At 39.9% G+C, this 14,496-nt stretch overlaps 1 protein-coding gene across 1 annotated transcript in view; it reads left to right on the top strand.

The window, feature by feature from the left end:
• Window positions 1-14,496, top strand: part of MLLT3 (MLLT3 super elongation complex subunit) — a 138,322-nt gene that overhangs the window by 65,273 nt on the left and 58,553 nt on the right. Inside the window, exons 3-4 of the mRNA XM_059833848.1 lie at window positions 5,689-5,771; window positions 9,827-9,970. Of these exons, the coding sequence (XP_059689831.1) occupies window positions 5,689-5,771; window positions 9,827-9,970 (227 nt within the window). The remainder of the gene's footprint in view (window positions 1-5,688; window positions 5,772-9,826; window positions 9,971-14,496) is intronic.

Genomic DNA, 14,496 nt, shown 5'->3' with positions numbered 1-14,496 from the left:
AACCCCAAACCCCAAACCTTGTCTTTGTTAGTCCGTTTTTGTTTGGAGCGATAAGAAATTTGTGAGTGAGGGGGTGTTCACTACTTTCTCTGCTGGTGTTTTAGCAATCTTTGAAGGCCAGTGCTGATTTAAGTACTCCAGTAAGACCTGCATTTGGAAACCTTGTTGGGCATGATGGAGGTTTTTCCCTTTCCCTGCCTTCCTGTCTTGTGTATCAGTTTGATCTCAATTGATGAAGAAGCTATCCCATGGTCAGGGAGTAGACATTATATATAGAAAATGTCACTCCAAAAGTTAGTTAGGGCTCAGTTTATTTAAGGGGTTATAAACTGTATCTTGCTACCTATCCACCTGGTAGAAGTCGTGGGAATCTGGGCATTCAGTTCCTTGGACGGGGAACTTAGTACGATTGTAAATGCAATGCTGAAAGCTCAGTCTTAGTTCTCTTTTATTGCCTTCTGTGCTTTCATTTCAGGGTTGTTTCTGTCTCATGAAATACTTGTCAGCATAAGGTGTTAAGCAAATGGGAATTCCTTATTCCTAGCATAGGAGGCACCATTTAACCCACACTCAACGTAGTAATTTTTGCTAGCTTTTGTTTGAACCTGCCTAGCAATTTGTTGGTATTAATGGCTGAGGTGTGCCTGAAGGTAGGGCATAATGGACCTGTTGTCTTCCTGCCTCTTTTTGTATAGAGTCCAAGTACTGGAGCGCACTAGCTGGGAAGGTGAGCTACTGAGTAGCAGAGTCAAAGTTTATAGAAATCACAGCTGAATATTTAAAGCTGACTTCTTACTGCAGAAAGGATTTGGTACTGCTATTTGCCTTCCTCTGAAAGTGAATGCCACCCCGTTGTTGTGAGACGACTTGTAATGATGATGGTGATGAATACAGGGAGGAGTTGGTCAAAGGGTGACCGATATGAGCAAATTATAGGCAAGAATCTATAAAATACCGGTACAAAGAAGTTAAGATTAAACCAGTTCTGCATCAGAAGGCTTCACTTTCTCCAAACACCCACTAGGTGTATCCTGCAGGGTGCATAAAATATGTGAATTGTTACAGTCATTATTCTTCATGGTCCTGATCCTGTTGTGTCAGCATCTGCCTAAAAGGAACTCCTACATTTCCTTACTCATTCTGACTGCATTTTTAAGAAAGGAAATATCTATTCACAATGAAGTGTTTAACAGTGTTGGAGTAGCAAATGAATCGCATGGTAAAGCTTTTAAAAAAGATAGCTCTTAGCAGAATTTTGTTATTGTTATCTCCAAAAACCTCATTGTAGTTACTGTTACTAAAATGGATCACCATGGCCTGATTTGCATCTGTTCCTTAGGTGTCAGTTAATGCCCGATGAAACACATGGGAATGCATGCGTGAACACAACAAAAGAAAAAGCACTCATTTGTGGCGTAAAGAAGCAAAACATTTGAGATAAATGGTTTAAGCTATTTATGTGAGCTGCAGAGAAGGCATATTCCCTGACAAATAAGGGACAGATAATGTACAACTCCTAAATTCCTGTCCTGGCTTGCTGTGATCTTGAGTACCTCATTATGCTGGCATTATCGAAAGAATTTAGTTGTTGGGTGCATTGAATGAGAATTGAGCATTCGCATCTCTTATGTGTAGAATGAGTATGACAGGCAATTTTACCAGCAGATACTGAGCTCTTACGGAGGAGAAATCCTTGTTAATAAAATAATGTATTAGTACTGATAGTGTTGATACTGAGCTTTCATTAAAAGATGCACATTGGTGTCTTGCAGTTGGTCTCTGTAAGGCATGTTTTGTTTGAGGAGCATTTCAATGATTTTTGTCAGATGCGAATTACTGCACTTTTATGTATGGGAAGGCTGGTCAAAATAAATGGATCAGCATAGCAAATATGCTTCTGACTATTCCTGTTGTTTGTGAAGTGTTTGTAATACAGCTAGGATTGCAGCTAAGTGTCTAAATAGTCCTCTATCAATGGATGTTAAGTGACAGTGTACTGTAGGTGTGCACTGAGGTATATGCAGTGCTGGAAGTCAGTACCTGTGCAGTTGCACATGTGTGTACATGTGTATGCTTCCTCAGTATTATGGAAAAAAGGCATTCCACCTATGACAACTACTTCTTGTCCTAGGACCTGAGCCTTTTTGCTCTAGCTTCTGCACCTTCCCCTCTTTCCTCCATCCTTTGACAGCTTCTGCTGGCTGCTTCTCCCTACATCTCAGTGAAGATGTTCTCTGGAACTGCCTTCTCAGTGCAGGCACTAATTTTTCACTAGCTCTGTAGGGCCTTAACTGTCGTAGAGACTGTCTTGAAGTTGGACCACCTAGTCAAAAGATATGAGAGGGAGGAAATGCATTAAGATCATACAAGCTGTTTCCATGGGGAAAACACCTGACAAAAATAATTTAAGTCTTAGTGACAATGTGTGCAAGAAGCTTTGTTTATCTGGTGCTTGAACTGCATTTGTAGGTGCCGTTTCAAAAGCGAGGAGCAGTCATTGGGGAAATGCCTTTGTCCCTTGATGGAGAGGGAATTGTTTGTTTGTCTGTGGAGGGGCAGTGTTTTCTGCTTATCTACCTGGTCTAGTGTAGCTGCTTTGTTTTAATGAGCTTTGAGAAGCATATTAGGATTTCCAGGTGCTTCCTTATTCAAAATCACTCTTTCCTAGTTTCTGTTGTTGGTTTTGCTCTGTTGGTCTAACTTGCAATTTCTTTTTGTTTCTCTTTTCCTTCTCCACTACAGGTTTTTTTTTTTCCCCCTCTCCTGTTTTTTTTTTTTTTTTTCTCTTTACCTTTTCTGTGGTTTACCTAACTCTTGCCACCTCTCTCTTCTCCACTCAACAAACCTTGGATGGTTGCCTGTTGGCTCAACTAAACCACACATGTCATTGCAGCCCTGGTTACTACTTGTAACAGTTCAATGAAAGAAAAAGAAATGCTGAGAGGGTGCTGGTTCAGAGTGCACGAAGATGCTGTTTCTGCCAGTACATAGAGTAGTAGCGACCACAAGAAAGGAGACGAAAATGTAATAGCTTTAATTTTAGTTGCAGCCTACATGTATGCAATAGCATAGAGCTTTGCTCAGTCCCTTGCTTTTTTTTTTTTTCAGGAAGGTTTCATTCACGAGATTGTACAATTTTCTTTCTATTAAAAGCCCATCTATCAAGCTACCCAAAGTGGCTTCCTTGTAATTAAGTGTTTTGTAACCCATCACCCAAGTTTCAACAAAGCCTGCAAGTGTAACAGGCTTTGTTTTCAGAACTGTAATGTGAAACCTTGACAAGGTACTATTCGGTGTGGCTAACAGCTGAGTAAATCTGAAAGAAGATTTGAGAGAGAGAATGAAGAATATTTATGCTGACAGTGTTCTCTGCGCCAGTTACGTGCTCAGGAAGACCTTGATGTGATATTTATTTAAAAAAAAAGTCATTTGTGACTTGTCGTGTAATGGAGCCTGAAATCTCTGTAACAGTTAATGTATTATTACAATTTCTAAAGTTTCTGTGTTTCCATCTGGATAAATATCTGCTGTATAGTCTTTGCCTGTTTTTTTATAATTGGATTTCAGTCTTCTGAATCCTTCATGGCCATTAAAATAATACTGGGAAGGCTTTCTCTTCTAGTTGTCTTCAGAAGGCAGAGGAGGAGCAGGAAGGCTCCTCTGTCTTTGGCTGAAAAAGTTGTTGGTATGTATTACTGTAACCTGTCACTGTGCTTAAATAGGACTATTATATTTACATTTTTCAAATGCTGGTAAGCCCTTTTAAGGGAATACATGACAATATAAGGTGAAATACTACTTCTTGGAGTTTCTAACACAAAATACTCAGTTTCCGACTTAAAAGCTTTGAGATATGGTTTCAGACATACAGATTTGAACTATCATCTTAACACTTTTCTTCAAAATCTTTCAAATCCCACTTTATAAACTATAGGTTCTCTTTTTTCCTGCCAAGAAAAACAAAATAAATTCTGTAGCTGCAAGAGGACAGTGTTGCAGAGTCTGGAAAAGAGATTATTCTTGCTCCATTTTTGTCATCCTTTTCCTTTTCCATTGATGGCATGAAGTGAACTGGGTAGTGATATGGCCAGCTGCAGTGGGTGAGCAAGGACTTGGAATCTTCCTCATCTTTGAAGTCCCTGTATGGGTTTGGGGCTAGCAGAGCAGGAGAAGAATGGCCAGGTAGTAGGAGAAAATTCTGCTGTGTTTATTTACTTGGGGATTAACCACGCTTGCATGTCCTCGGAAAGCTGACATACTGATCATACTATGGAGAATGTAGCAGAGATTATATTCCTGGATGTGTCTGATGGGCCTTGTCATGTTTTCAGGATGAAGAGGGTGGTAAGTGCCCATCTGTGATGCTTTGATAAAAAGAATGATTTTGGTATTCAGGCCCTGCACAGTTGATTGCAAGACACGCTTTTTGTAAAGTATAGTTTAAGTTGCACCCGATACAGGGCAGTGAGCAGTTAGCAGGTAGTTCTGAAAAGAGCATACATCCTAGCAAATGGTGATCCATCTGGGAGTCTGAATTTTCTTCTGGTCAGCAAGATTGATAGAGCTTGAGCAAATGTTTCTGAAGAAGTCAACCCTTTGTGTATGAATTGCATCATTCTTCCTGTCTACAGGAGAGACACTGTCGTTGTCCTATGATGTTATTGAGATGGTAGTGCACATGACATGAGTTGTTATACATATCGATGCAGCATTTGGAAGCAGCTGAGTTGCTGCAGGAGATGCATGGTTTCTCAAGGTCAGCCTACTTTTGTGCTTATGTGTTACGTGGGCATGAATTCTGTAATGGGGTTGTCACGCAGCCAAACAGGAGAAGGAAGAGGTGGCTTCTGCTCCAAGTTCTCTAACAACCTGCTTTTTGTCACTGGCTGGAGTTGGCAGGCTAGTGCCACTTTCTTCAGAGAGCTCATGTTCAGTACTATGGGGATTTCATGTAACTAAAAGCTCTTGCATTAAGCTGAAAGGGAACACCGAACTGAAAAAGAAGATTGTATATTGGAGCTAGTAATACTTACTGTCATGTTGAAGAAGTCTGAATCCTATAGGGTAAACCTTGATACTGTTTTAACATAATAGTTAACCTTCGTGAGGTTCTCCACTATATACTGGAATGTTGTTTTGTGTCCTCCCTCCCCGCAATAATACAGATTTCAAATTTATTAGCATTAGTTCTAATTCAATTTATATATTTTAAATTACATTTATTGTAATTAGGATTTTATTAGTATTAGGTTATGAATACATGAATCGGCAGTTCTTCTGTCCTCTACATGGTTTAACTTTCTCAGGTTGGAATCCTATATCTTTTCCATTCCCAGAACAAATCTTGGCTGCAGTACGTGTGGAGCTGTTGTGGGTACTCAGTGGGTTCACCTGGTGTTGAAGTACCTGGTGGTTCCCCTTTAATAGTCTGAAAGGATTGGGGGGGAAAAAAAAAATAAAAAATTTCCAAATTTGCTGTCCCTGAACTGTAGGTTGTATACACGCAGGAACAATTTGCTTGCAAAATTCACATTGAGTTGTGCACAGATATGTCCTACTGTGTGTGTGCAGTTTTGTAATGGTGCTGCGGTATAACTGTTGTCGCAAATTATTTGCTCATATGTTTTGCTTGTGCATTTAAAACATTATTTTTTTGTGTTAAATACAGGTTTTTCCTCTTTGTTTCAGTGTGCAAGGATCCACCCTACAAAGTTGAAGAATCTGGGTATGCTGGTTTCATTTTACCAATTGAGGTTTACTTCAAAAACAAGGTATGGGATCCCATACTTTTCATTTTAAAAAAAAAAAACATGTGGAAGTCAGGGTTTTTTAAAGATTCACAGTTTAATTCATAAACTCAGTGAAAAATTAGGTGTAAAGCTATCTTTGTCAGTGCTCTTCCTCAATTCAAAGTCACTGTAACTTTTAGAAATGCATGATTGTATTTAGTAGATAACTGTGAAATTAGGATTACCTGATAAAATAAAGAAGTTGAATGTAATTATTCAGAAGAGTTACTAGCCCTTGTCAAAAGAGACAGACTTCAAATAATGCTGAAGGAAGTTCAAGAGCCACTTAAACTTTAAGGAAGGAAACTGATCTTGATTATATTGATTTCATAATGAACTCATTGTTCTATTTTAGTTTTGCTGATCGTTTTAATTTGTTCGGGTTTTGCTCTTTTAAAACAGTCTCTTTTTTTTTTAATCCTGCATCATCAATCTGAAAATCTTTCTTTTAGACTTCATGTGAACTCAACTTAACATTACCAAGGCCACGGTTTAAAAGCAAACCCAGTGCCATTCTACAAAGCTTGCGTTATTGTGGTATCTCAAATCTGAGTCTAAGTAAATGCTGCACTTACTTTGGGTCTGTTAAGTAGCAAATACAGAGTTTTCCTTTTATGTACATAACAGGGTCGTATTACTAATAACTCATTCAAATAAAAAGAATTGAATTTGTGGGGAATAAAAAAGCAGAAAGCTTGCATGGTTTAATGTATAATACCTTAATAACGGCAATATTTTAGGTTCCTTTTGTATGTCATGTGCCTCGGTGGAGCTGCTGTTATACTTCGCATACACTTCCAAGATATGTGTGTTTATTTTATATTACTAAGATGTAGTTTAACGTAATTGTTTTAATCACGTCAGTGTTACATCTTTAATGTGTTGAATGCTTGGTGAAAAAATAAAACTGAAAGAAAATGCATAGTAAAAGACTTTTGCTGGAACCCTGGTCACTTAAAACTTGTGTTAGAGTGCAACTTTGTTAGCTGGGTATGCCTTCAAGTAGATATAGATGTAGTTGTGGATGCCCCAACCCTGAAAGTGTTCAAGGCCAGGTTGGATGGGGCTTTGAGCAACCTGGTCTAGTGGAAGGGGTCCCTGCCCGTGGCACAGGCATTGGAACTAGATGATCTTTAAGGTCGCTTCCAACCTAAACCATTCTGTGATTCTATGATATTCCAGTATTCTTTTGTCTTTCACATAAAGCTCTGTCAAGGTGTGACATGTGGATAATTCTTCTCAGGCACTTTCTAAGTTGTAGGTTTTGAACAGGTAATTCTGAAATGTTCCCTGTATCAATCTGTGAAGAGCAGGGCTTAGTCTACCCTGTTTGCTGTTGGAAAAGGAAACAGAACTGCCTCAGTGAGTTGACTGGCTTTTTTAGTATGCTTTTTAGCTCTGTCTCCATTAGGGAAGCAGTTTTGCTTCATTCAGGAAATCTAATGAAAAGCAGCCCATTCTCTTTAACTCCTCTGTTAAGAGCTCGTCCCCAAACTGGGCAGACAAAGTCAGAAGACAATGAGTCAATCATTGAAGCATCTCTACAGAAAGCTTCCCGCCCGACATTTCTTTTTTTGTTTTCCACTCAGACTTTTGGCTGCCTTTGCTGACTGTGGAGACCTGCAAGTCTCAGGAGTTCTCCAGCAGGAGTTGTGGCTTAGACTGAGATCAAGAGGGCAGCAGTGATTACAACTCACCTCACCCTCAAGCACCATGTGGAATTAGGAAGTTTGCAAACATCCCTCACCCCTATTTTGGTGTCATGGAATACGGCAAGCAGCAGTTGGACTGTGAGTCAGCTAGCTCTTCACACAGCTGCAGCAGCATGCCCTTCCCTGGGGTCGATACAATACAAAGGAAAAGTGGCACAAAAATTGAGCTGGCATTCCTGAGGCAAATTACTGCTTTCTCCTGGCTCAGCTACTCTTCCTCCCCTAAGCCACTTCACAGGTATTCCAGTACAGAAACAGAGGAGATAGACAGAAGGAGGAAGAGGAGACAGACCATCATCACTTATTCAAGGTAGACAACTTTTCAATTTCTGGTTCAGAAAGTACCCTAATGAACAGAGAAGGCAGGGGTACAGGAAGCCACCTGGACCATGGAGAATTAAAGAGTGCCTGTTCCCAGGACTAATTCATAGAAAATATAACAGGTATTTCACCCTGATGGAAAATATTCCAAGCTTTAAAGTATTAGGGAAATGACAAATATTAGGGAAATGACAAAAAAAAAAAACCCTCCCAAATTCAGCAGCAGCAGGCTATAGTTGTTAGCCATTGAGACGAAGTCCTTGGAAAAAATGCTTTTTGGTCAAAAGACTCCTACTCTGGAAAATGCAGTTCGTTTAGGATAAGGCTCATAAACTGCAGTATATTCTGCCTTCACTGTCACCTCATTTTGAAATAATAGCAGTGGTACTGGGAGTCCTTTGTATAGTAAAAGTCTGCTTTGAAATAACTGGTTATGTTAATCTAACTTTCCACAGAATTCTTTGAAAGACTCCTGTTTATAAATTTTTTTAACTCTGTTTTTATAGCAAAGCTGCTGGTACCAACTGTTTGCCTGTAGCAACATCACAGTTTTCTAAGCAGACCAAGGAGCAAATCACTTCCATTTTTTTTCTGCAAGAAATCATGTGTTAATCTTTCTAACAATAAGAAGTATCTTCATTCATGGTTGCCTTTGAAAATGGTCCGTTAGGAAGATAATTTATCTAAGGTAACTACTCTCTTCTGTGTTCAGAAACAGACTGCTGCAGGCCTTTTATTTCAGGTCCACTTCTGTGGTCTCTGCTCCAAGTCTAGAGATGGGACGATGAGGATGTCCCTTGGCTGTGTTTGAAACCCCTGATTTCACTTCTAGAATAACTGAGATTTCTGTGCTTTCTGTTCTTCACATCGTTGGAATCTTGAATCAAAACTAAACATTCTTCATGTGAATTTTTAAAATATCCGTCACTGAACAGAGCACACATTTTGATTACATGTAGTGTTGGATATGTACTAAGATTTTGCTGTATTTCTTTCTCTTCTTCCCTGATGGATCCCTTTTTACTAGAGCTTTTCCTGAATTTGACCTTTTACTTGTGTTCTGCCTTAAGACTGCCATTTGCTTGGTGGCTTCTGTTGCACATCAGGACCTTTGGAGGAAGGGCTACTTAATATTGGCTTAAAAGAGCACTTAACTTATATGCAGCTTCTAAAAGGGACTGTGTAAATGTGTAACACAAAATGTACTTAGTATCTTTTCTCTGGTATTAAAAACTGAAGTCTATTCAATGCCATTAGTGTCCTTTTTCAGCTGAGGCTTTCTCAGGACAGTAGAACAGTGATGATTTCTTCCAAGGTAAATTTGCCTTTCCTGTTCTTTCTCTCTCCATATTGGTACAGGGAACATTCAGTTTCATTTTTTTCACTGCAGTGGCAGAGAATTTTAATCGCTTGGAAGCTGTGGTGGAACACTTGAAATCTGGCTGGCCACAGTCATTCAAGGCAATGGAGTTTCATTAATAAATGAGCAGACCTCATACATAGGAGATCAAATATAGTTGGCTGCAGCAGTTTCATTCTTACCCATTTCTACAACTTGTGAAGAAAACAATAGTGTTTGCCTTTGGTGAAGGCATTTGCATTCAAAACTTTCTGCAGTTTCTTCAGTACTATCTAGGGCTCAGAAGTGTGATTGTGTTGGTGGCTGAGTTACCTTGTGTCAGCTGAATCATGATACTTGCCTATGTGTATGTCTGTAGCCTGTGTCAAATGTGACGTAACACGTTCAACTAAGCCTCTTCAGGACAGCTTGAAGTTCATAAAGTTCATACATTTTACCACGTGTTATCATGGGCTGATAGGAGCTTCTCTGATGTACTGTAGCTCAGCTGACACTTGGTAAATTCCATCATGTGTCCAAGAACACAGAGAACGGTTAAAAATGACATAATTTTCATTTTAATTGACAGTCTTTATGTAGCCCTTGTTTTCAACTTAGTTAGTTTTGGTGCTAGATGTTTCTATCTGGTTATTTTCAACCCTCAGGAAGAACCTAAGAAAGTTCGATTTGACTATGACTTATTCCTGCACCTTGAAGGCCACCCACCTGTAAATCACCTCCGCTGTGAAAAGCTCACATTCAACAACCCGACAGAGGAATTCAGAAGAAAGCTGCTAAAGGCAGGAGGGGTGAGTCCTGCACCCATGTCAAAAGCCATCACAATAAAGATGTTGCTGCTTATTGCTGGTGCATGATTAGTATAGTAAAGATTGACCTGACAGTAAAACAAAGTGAAGTGTTTTTGTGATTAACTTCGTATAAAAGCTCAGTGCTGCTTGTCTTTAAGTGGAATGGGTGAGCAAATGAGCATATGCCTACCTTAATTACATGATTAGGTATCTGTCTTCACAGCCAAGCGATTCGAGTTTACTTCTGCAAAAGCAGAACTTAGATGTTATACACGAAGCATTGCTTGCTTGACTTTCCAGCAATGAAATACAGGAGGGCTGCTGTGATGGGAGGAAGTAATAAGAAAATAAAGTGTCTCTCATTTAAATGGTTGTATATTGAGCAGAATTAATTCAGTAGTTATAAGGTAGAACAGGTTAGAAACTTTAAGTATAAATAAACCTACTTAAATTTATGTAATATATGTTACACAGTCTGAACCAGAAAATTTACCAAGACTTCTTTACATGTTGGTAGAATTAATTGATATGAAAAAGCCCAAAGGAAGTTTGCTGATTTAGAGGGAGGAGAGGGCCAAACCTTTACGCTTTATCCATTAGTGGAAACTCTTCTGTTGTGTTTCACACAATGGCAGTATCATCCATGCTGGCAGGGACCACCAGAGCCTCAGCCATGGGGTCAGTCCGGGCTGCTCAGGGCTTCACCCCTCCTTGCCAGGGTGTGAAACCTCCCCTGGCTGAAGGTGGCCCAACCTCCCTGGGCCCCAGCTCCTCCACTGGGCTGTCTTCATGGGGAAGAGGCTTCTCCTTATCTCCAGCCTGAGTCTCTGTGTGTCAGCTTGTGCTGCTGCCTCTTGCTCTCCTGCCATACACCACTGTGAAAAGCCTGACTGAGTCTCCTCCATTCCTTTCCATCAGTGCCAGGGATGCTGTTGGGTGCCCCCAAAGCCGTTTCTCCTCCCAGCTGAAGCAGCCCTGGTCCTGCAGTCCCTCCTCGCAGGGCACAGGCTCCAGCCCCACTGTCTCAGTGGCCTCCCCTCACCTCCCACTGTTTTGTTGGTGGTGTTTCTGTGTTGGGGACCCAAACTGGAGACAGTACACCGGTGGGGTCTGACAAGCATCAAGCAGAGGGTGCAGTCCCTGCCCTCCTCTGACTCTCAGGGCTGTGACCTGCTCATGAGACTCTAGGTAGTGCTGGCACTTGTTGCTGCCCAGGCACATGGGTCCCCCTGGCTCAGCTTGCTGCCCTCCAGTGCCTAGGGCCAACCCTGCCGAGCTTTTTCCCAGCCCTAGCCTCATGGCTGCAGGGTTCTGTCTTGCTGGGACAGGGCTTGGCATTTGGCATTTGTACTGACTGTATTTCATGAGGCTGCTGTTAAACCATTTCTCCAGACTGTCTGGGTCCCTCCTGGTGGCAGCCCTGCTCTTAAGTGTCAGCTGCTTCCCTTCCCCAGTTGGTTGTCATCTGCAGAACTCGTGAGTAAGAGTGTGTTCTGTCTCCCCTTCCAGGTCACTGATAGAGTTGTTAAGACTTCATATTGTGGGTTTACTAATGTAAATGCCAATGCTTATCTTCATATTTTTGAACAGTCATAACAAAAATGGGTAGCCCTATTTGGTACAATTAAATAGTAGGTTCTGGGCTGGAGGTACGAGGGAGGTGGTGTGAGAATATTCAGTCTGCTGAAGAGGCTTTTTGAAAAAGCAAAAATTAGGTAGCAAGTATAGTCTGAAAGACCTTGTTACCTGGAGAAGATAACTGTTACAACCGTAGTTTTATTGAAATAGAAGCATGAGCTGTGTTTTGTGTTTACATTTATTAGGTGCAAGGGGGTATCCATATCTGGACAATGTATTGGCTCTTTAGTGTGTCTGCAAATAAAACATCAAGATTGTATTCTGAGAAACTTCATGAGCCACTACTTTAATATTAAATCATACAAGGTCAGTTGTCAATGGACAAGTTTTACCCACCAGTGTAATAAATCTAAATGATGCCAGCATGGACTTTGTGGGGAGGACAGGGGTGGTTAAAAAGGTAAAAATAGGAAGCAATCGTGTTTATTGCTCATTTTCCATGCCTTCTAATTTTAGTTTTCCTGAATTAAAGACAAAAATGTTGCTTAATTGTAAACAATGAAACGTGGGGCATTTTGATCAAATTATTTCCCTGAATATATCAGTGTTGTCATTTATAAAATGCTTTGTGTCATTGCCTTTTGTCTTCTGGAGGCTACAGACTGCCTGCTTTTTTTTTTTTCCTCCTCTATTTTCCCAATTTTCTTCTAAGAAATGGGTCCCTTTTTTGAAGTTATTGGTGTTTTGTGCTTCTTTCTATAGGCTTTCTGACCTAGGAGTTTGTCTGATCGACTTGGCAGAGATGATGTAATTGCATTCTGTCTGTCTTTTTACTAAAAGTCTCTGTGAAAGGCTTACATCTCCCAGCATTGAAAAGCCTGTTACACTCTTATGAAATGCTGTACACAGGTTTTTCTTTGACTGTTTTAGAAGCCCTGGAAAGCTGGCTCTCACTTCCAAGTGTAAATAGAATAGACCACTGAATGAATTCATGAAACATTAACTCACTTGTAACTTCGATGCTTTAGGCTGAGAAAAGCATTTACAGGATAATAAAGTAGGAGATGGGGTTTGCACTTGCTTATAATCAAAGCAATTAATACTTATAGCTTATGGCTGTCTTCAAGAAAAGGTAAAAGTAACAAGTCACTGAACTTCCTTGACAGGCAACACGTCAAGCAAAATGAAGTTCATGTCATTTAAAATGAACAAGATAACATATTAATGTAAAACGCTGAGTGGTAGCTTTAAGAAAAGCACTCTAAGGTGGTGGGCTTTTGCTTACATGCTTTTAAATAATGGTATAATTCACTTGATTTCTGTGCACCTCGAAACCCAGCTCTCTCATTAGTTTTTCTCCAAGCAAAAGTCATGGGACATCTTGTTCCACTGACATAAACTACTAAACATGATTCTTTATTTCTCATTTGCATAAATATATGTATCTTACAAATAGTATGTCCTTCTGAAGGGAAAAGTGCAGGCTCACCTGGCACCTGCATGGTGCCATATTCAGTATAGACTTGTCTATGTGTTTGTCTCTTGCTGCAGATTCCTTGAATTATCGCTTGGATGCCCACAACTCCCTTTTTCCCCTCACACATACATTTTGTGGCATCCCAAATGTGAAGTAGTTAGGTATACTTGCTATAGCCAATGTTCTTTAGTCTTTCAGGCTAAGAACTTGTTTTGTTTTAAAATGAAGTGCTAGTAGTCTGCCAGTGCATTCTCATGGTTACCCTTCACCATATGCAGGATGGGATGCATGTGCCTAAAGGTCTGACTGGTTATCCTGTAGTTCACTGGAAGAGAATAAGAGTAACATTTGGATATCCCGAGTAATTAAACAAGTGAGAACACAACTGTAGCACAGCTTTGTAGTGCCGCTGTGGCCACTTTAGTTAAGACAAGCAGGACATTTAGGGTGGTGCCAGTCACATATATTAACTCTGTGGAATATTTCTGTTTTAGCATTTTATTTGATATCACCAGAATTGAAACATAAATGTGCAGTCAGTCATCATTAACTTCCCCCCACACCTGAAAAGATTTAGTTATGCTCAAGTCCATCTCTACCATATACCTACTTTCAGTTGACCTTGTTCTCATAAATGTAAAAATAAATGTTTACAGAGGAAATAAAATACTTTCAAGAGTATGCTGGACAAATTTTATCAAACCATTCAGTGTCATTGTTTATGTTCCATCTCTTTGTGTATGTATTCTAAATGACATTTCTTTTAGAAAAGTTTGCTGTGGAAATGATGCCACTGAGAATTTTTTGCACCATTTACTCAGTGTAGTACCTAATGATGTGAAGCTAACATGTATATAGATACAACTCATGTGAATTAGCAGCGTATACCGTAATCCAAACTGTTGCTTGAAATCCCCAAAGACACCCTGTATACAAATGATGACTTTTAGTTAATCCATTTCTTACCAAGCAAATCATCAAGCTATTGGTAGTGACAGAACTATGTACATGTAGTGTCCTACAGAGCTCATCCTCTAGACACAGCATGGAATTATGCATGAGTAGGTACAGTAGGATTGAAGTTTTCATCAAGTAAAGACCAGTAAGCATTGATCCTTACGTGGTCATTCCTTCCTAGATTTGTCAGTTAGCTTATCTGATTAGTTTCAGCCTCTAAATGTGAAAGAGCCTGAGGGAGAAGAGGCAGCACTGTGGTTCCTGCCTACAGATATGGGAAGAGGGATGACACTGACTGGGAAATTATAGTGATTAAAAAATAATCTTCAAATTTGAAGTAGATTTTGCATGTTGAATACCACTAAAACCATTTATAAACAGGGGCTGACTCTACTGATGTATTTTGTGTTGTTAGTAGTGCTGGTTGGCTGCATGTTTTTCAATTTCAAGAAAAAAATGAAAACTACACCTAATTTGCTTATTGAGCCAGTAGAAATAAATTAATTTTGAAGAT

Source organism: Gavia stellata, chromosome Z (assembly GCF_030936135.1).
Source record: "Gavia stellata isolate bGavSte3 chromosome Z, bGavSte3.hap2, whole genome shotgun sequence".
NCBI classification, from domain to species: Eukaryota; Metazoa; Chordata; class Aves; order Gaviiformes; family Gaviidae; genus Gavia; species Gavia stellata.
The sequence above is the reverse complement of the archived record's forward strand: the minus strand, read 5'-3'. Positions and strand labels throughout refer to the sequence as shown.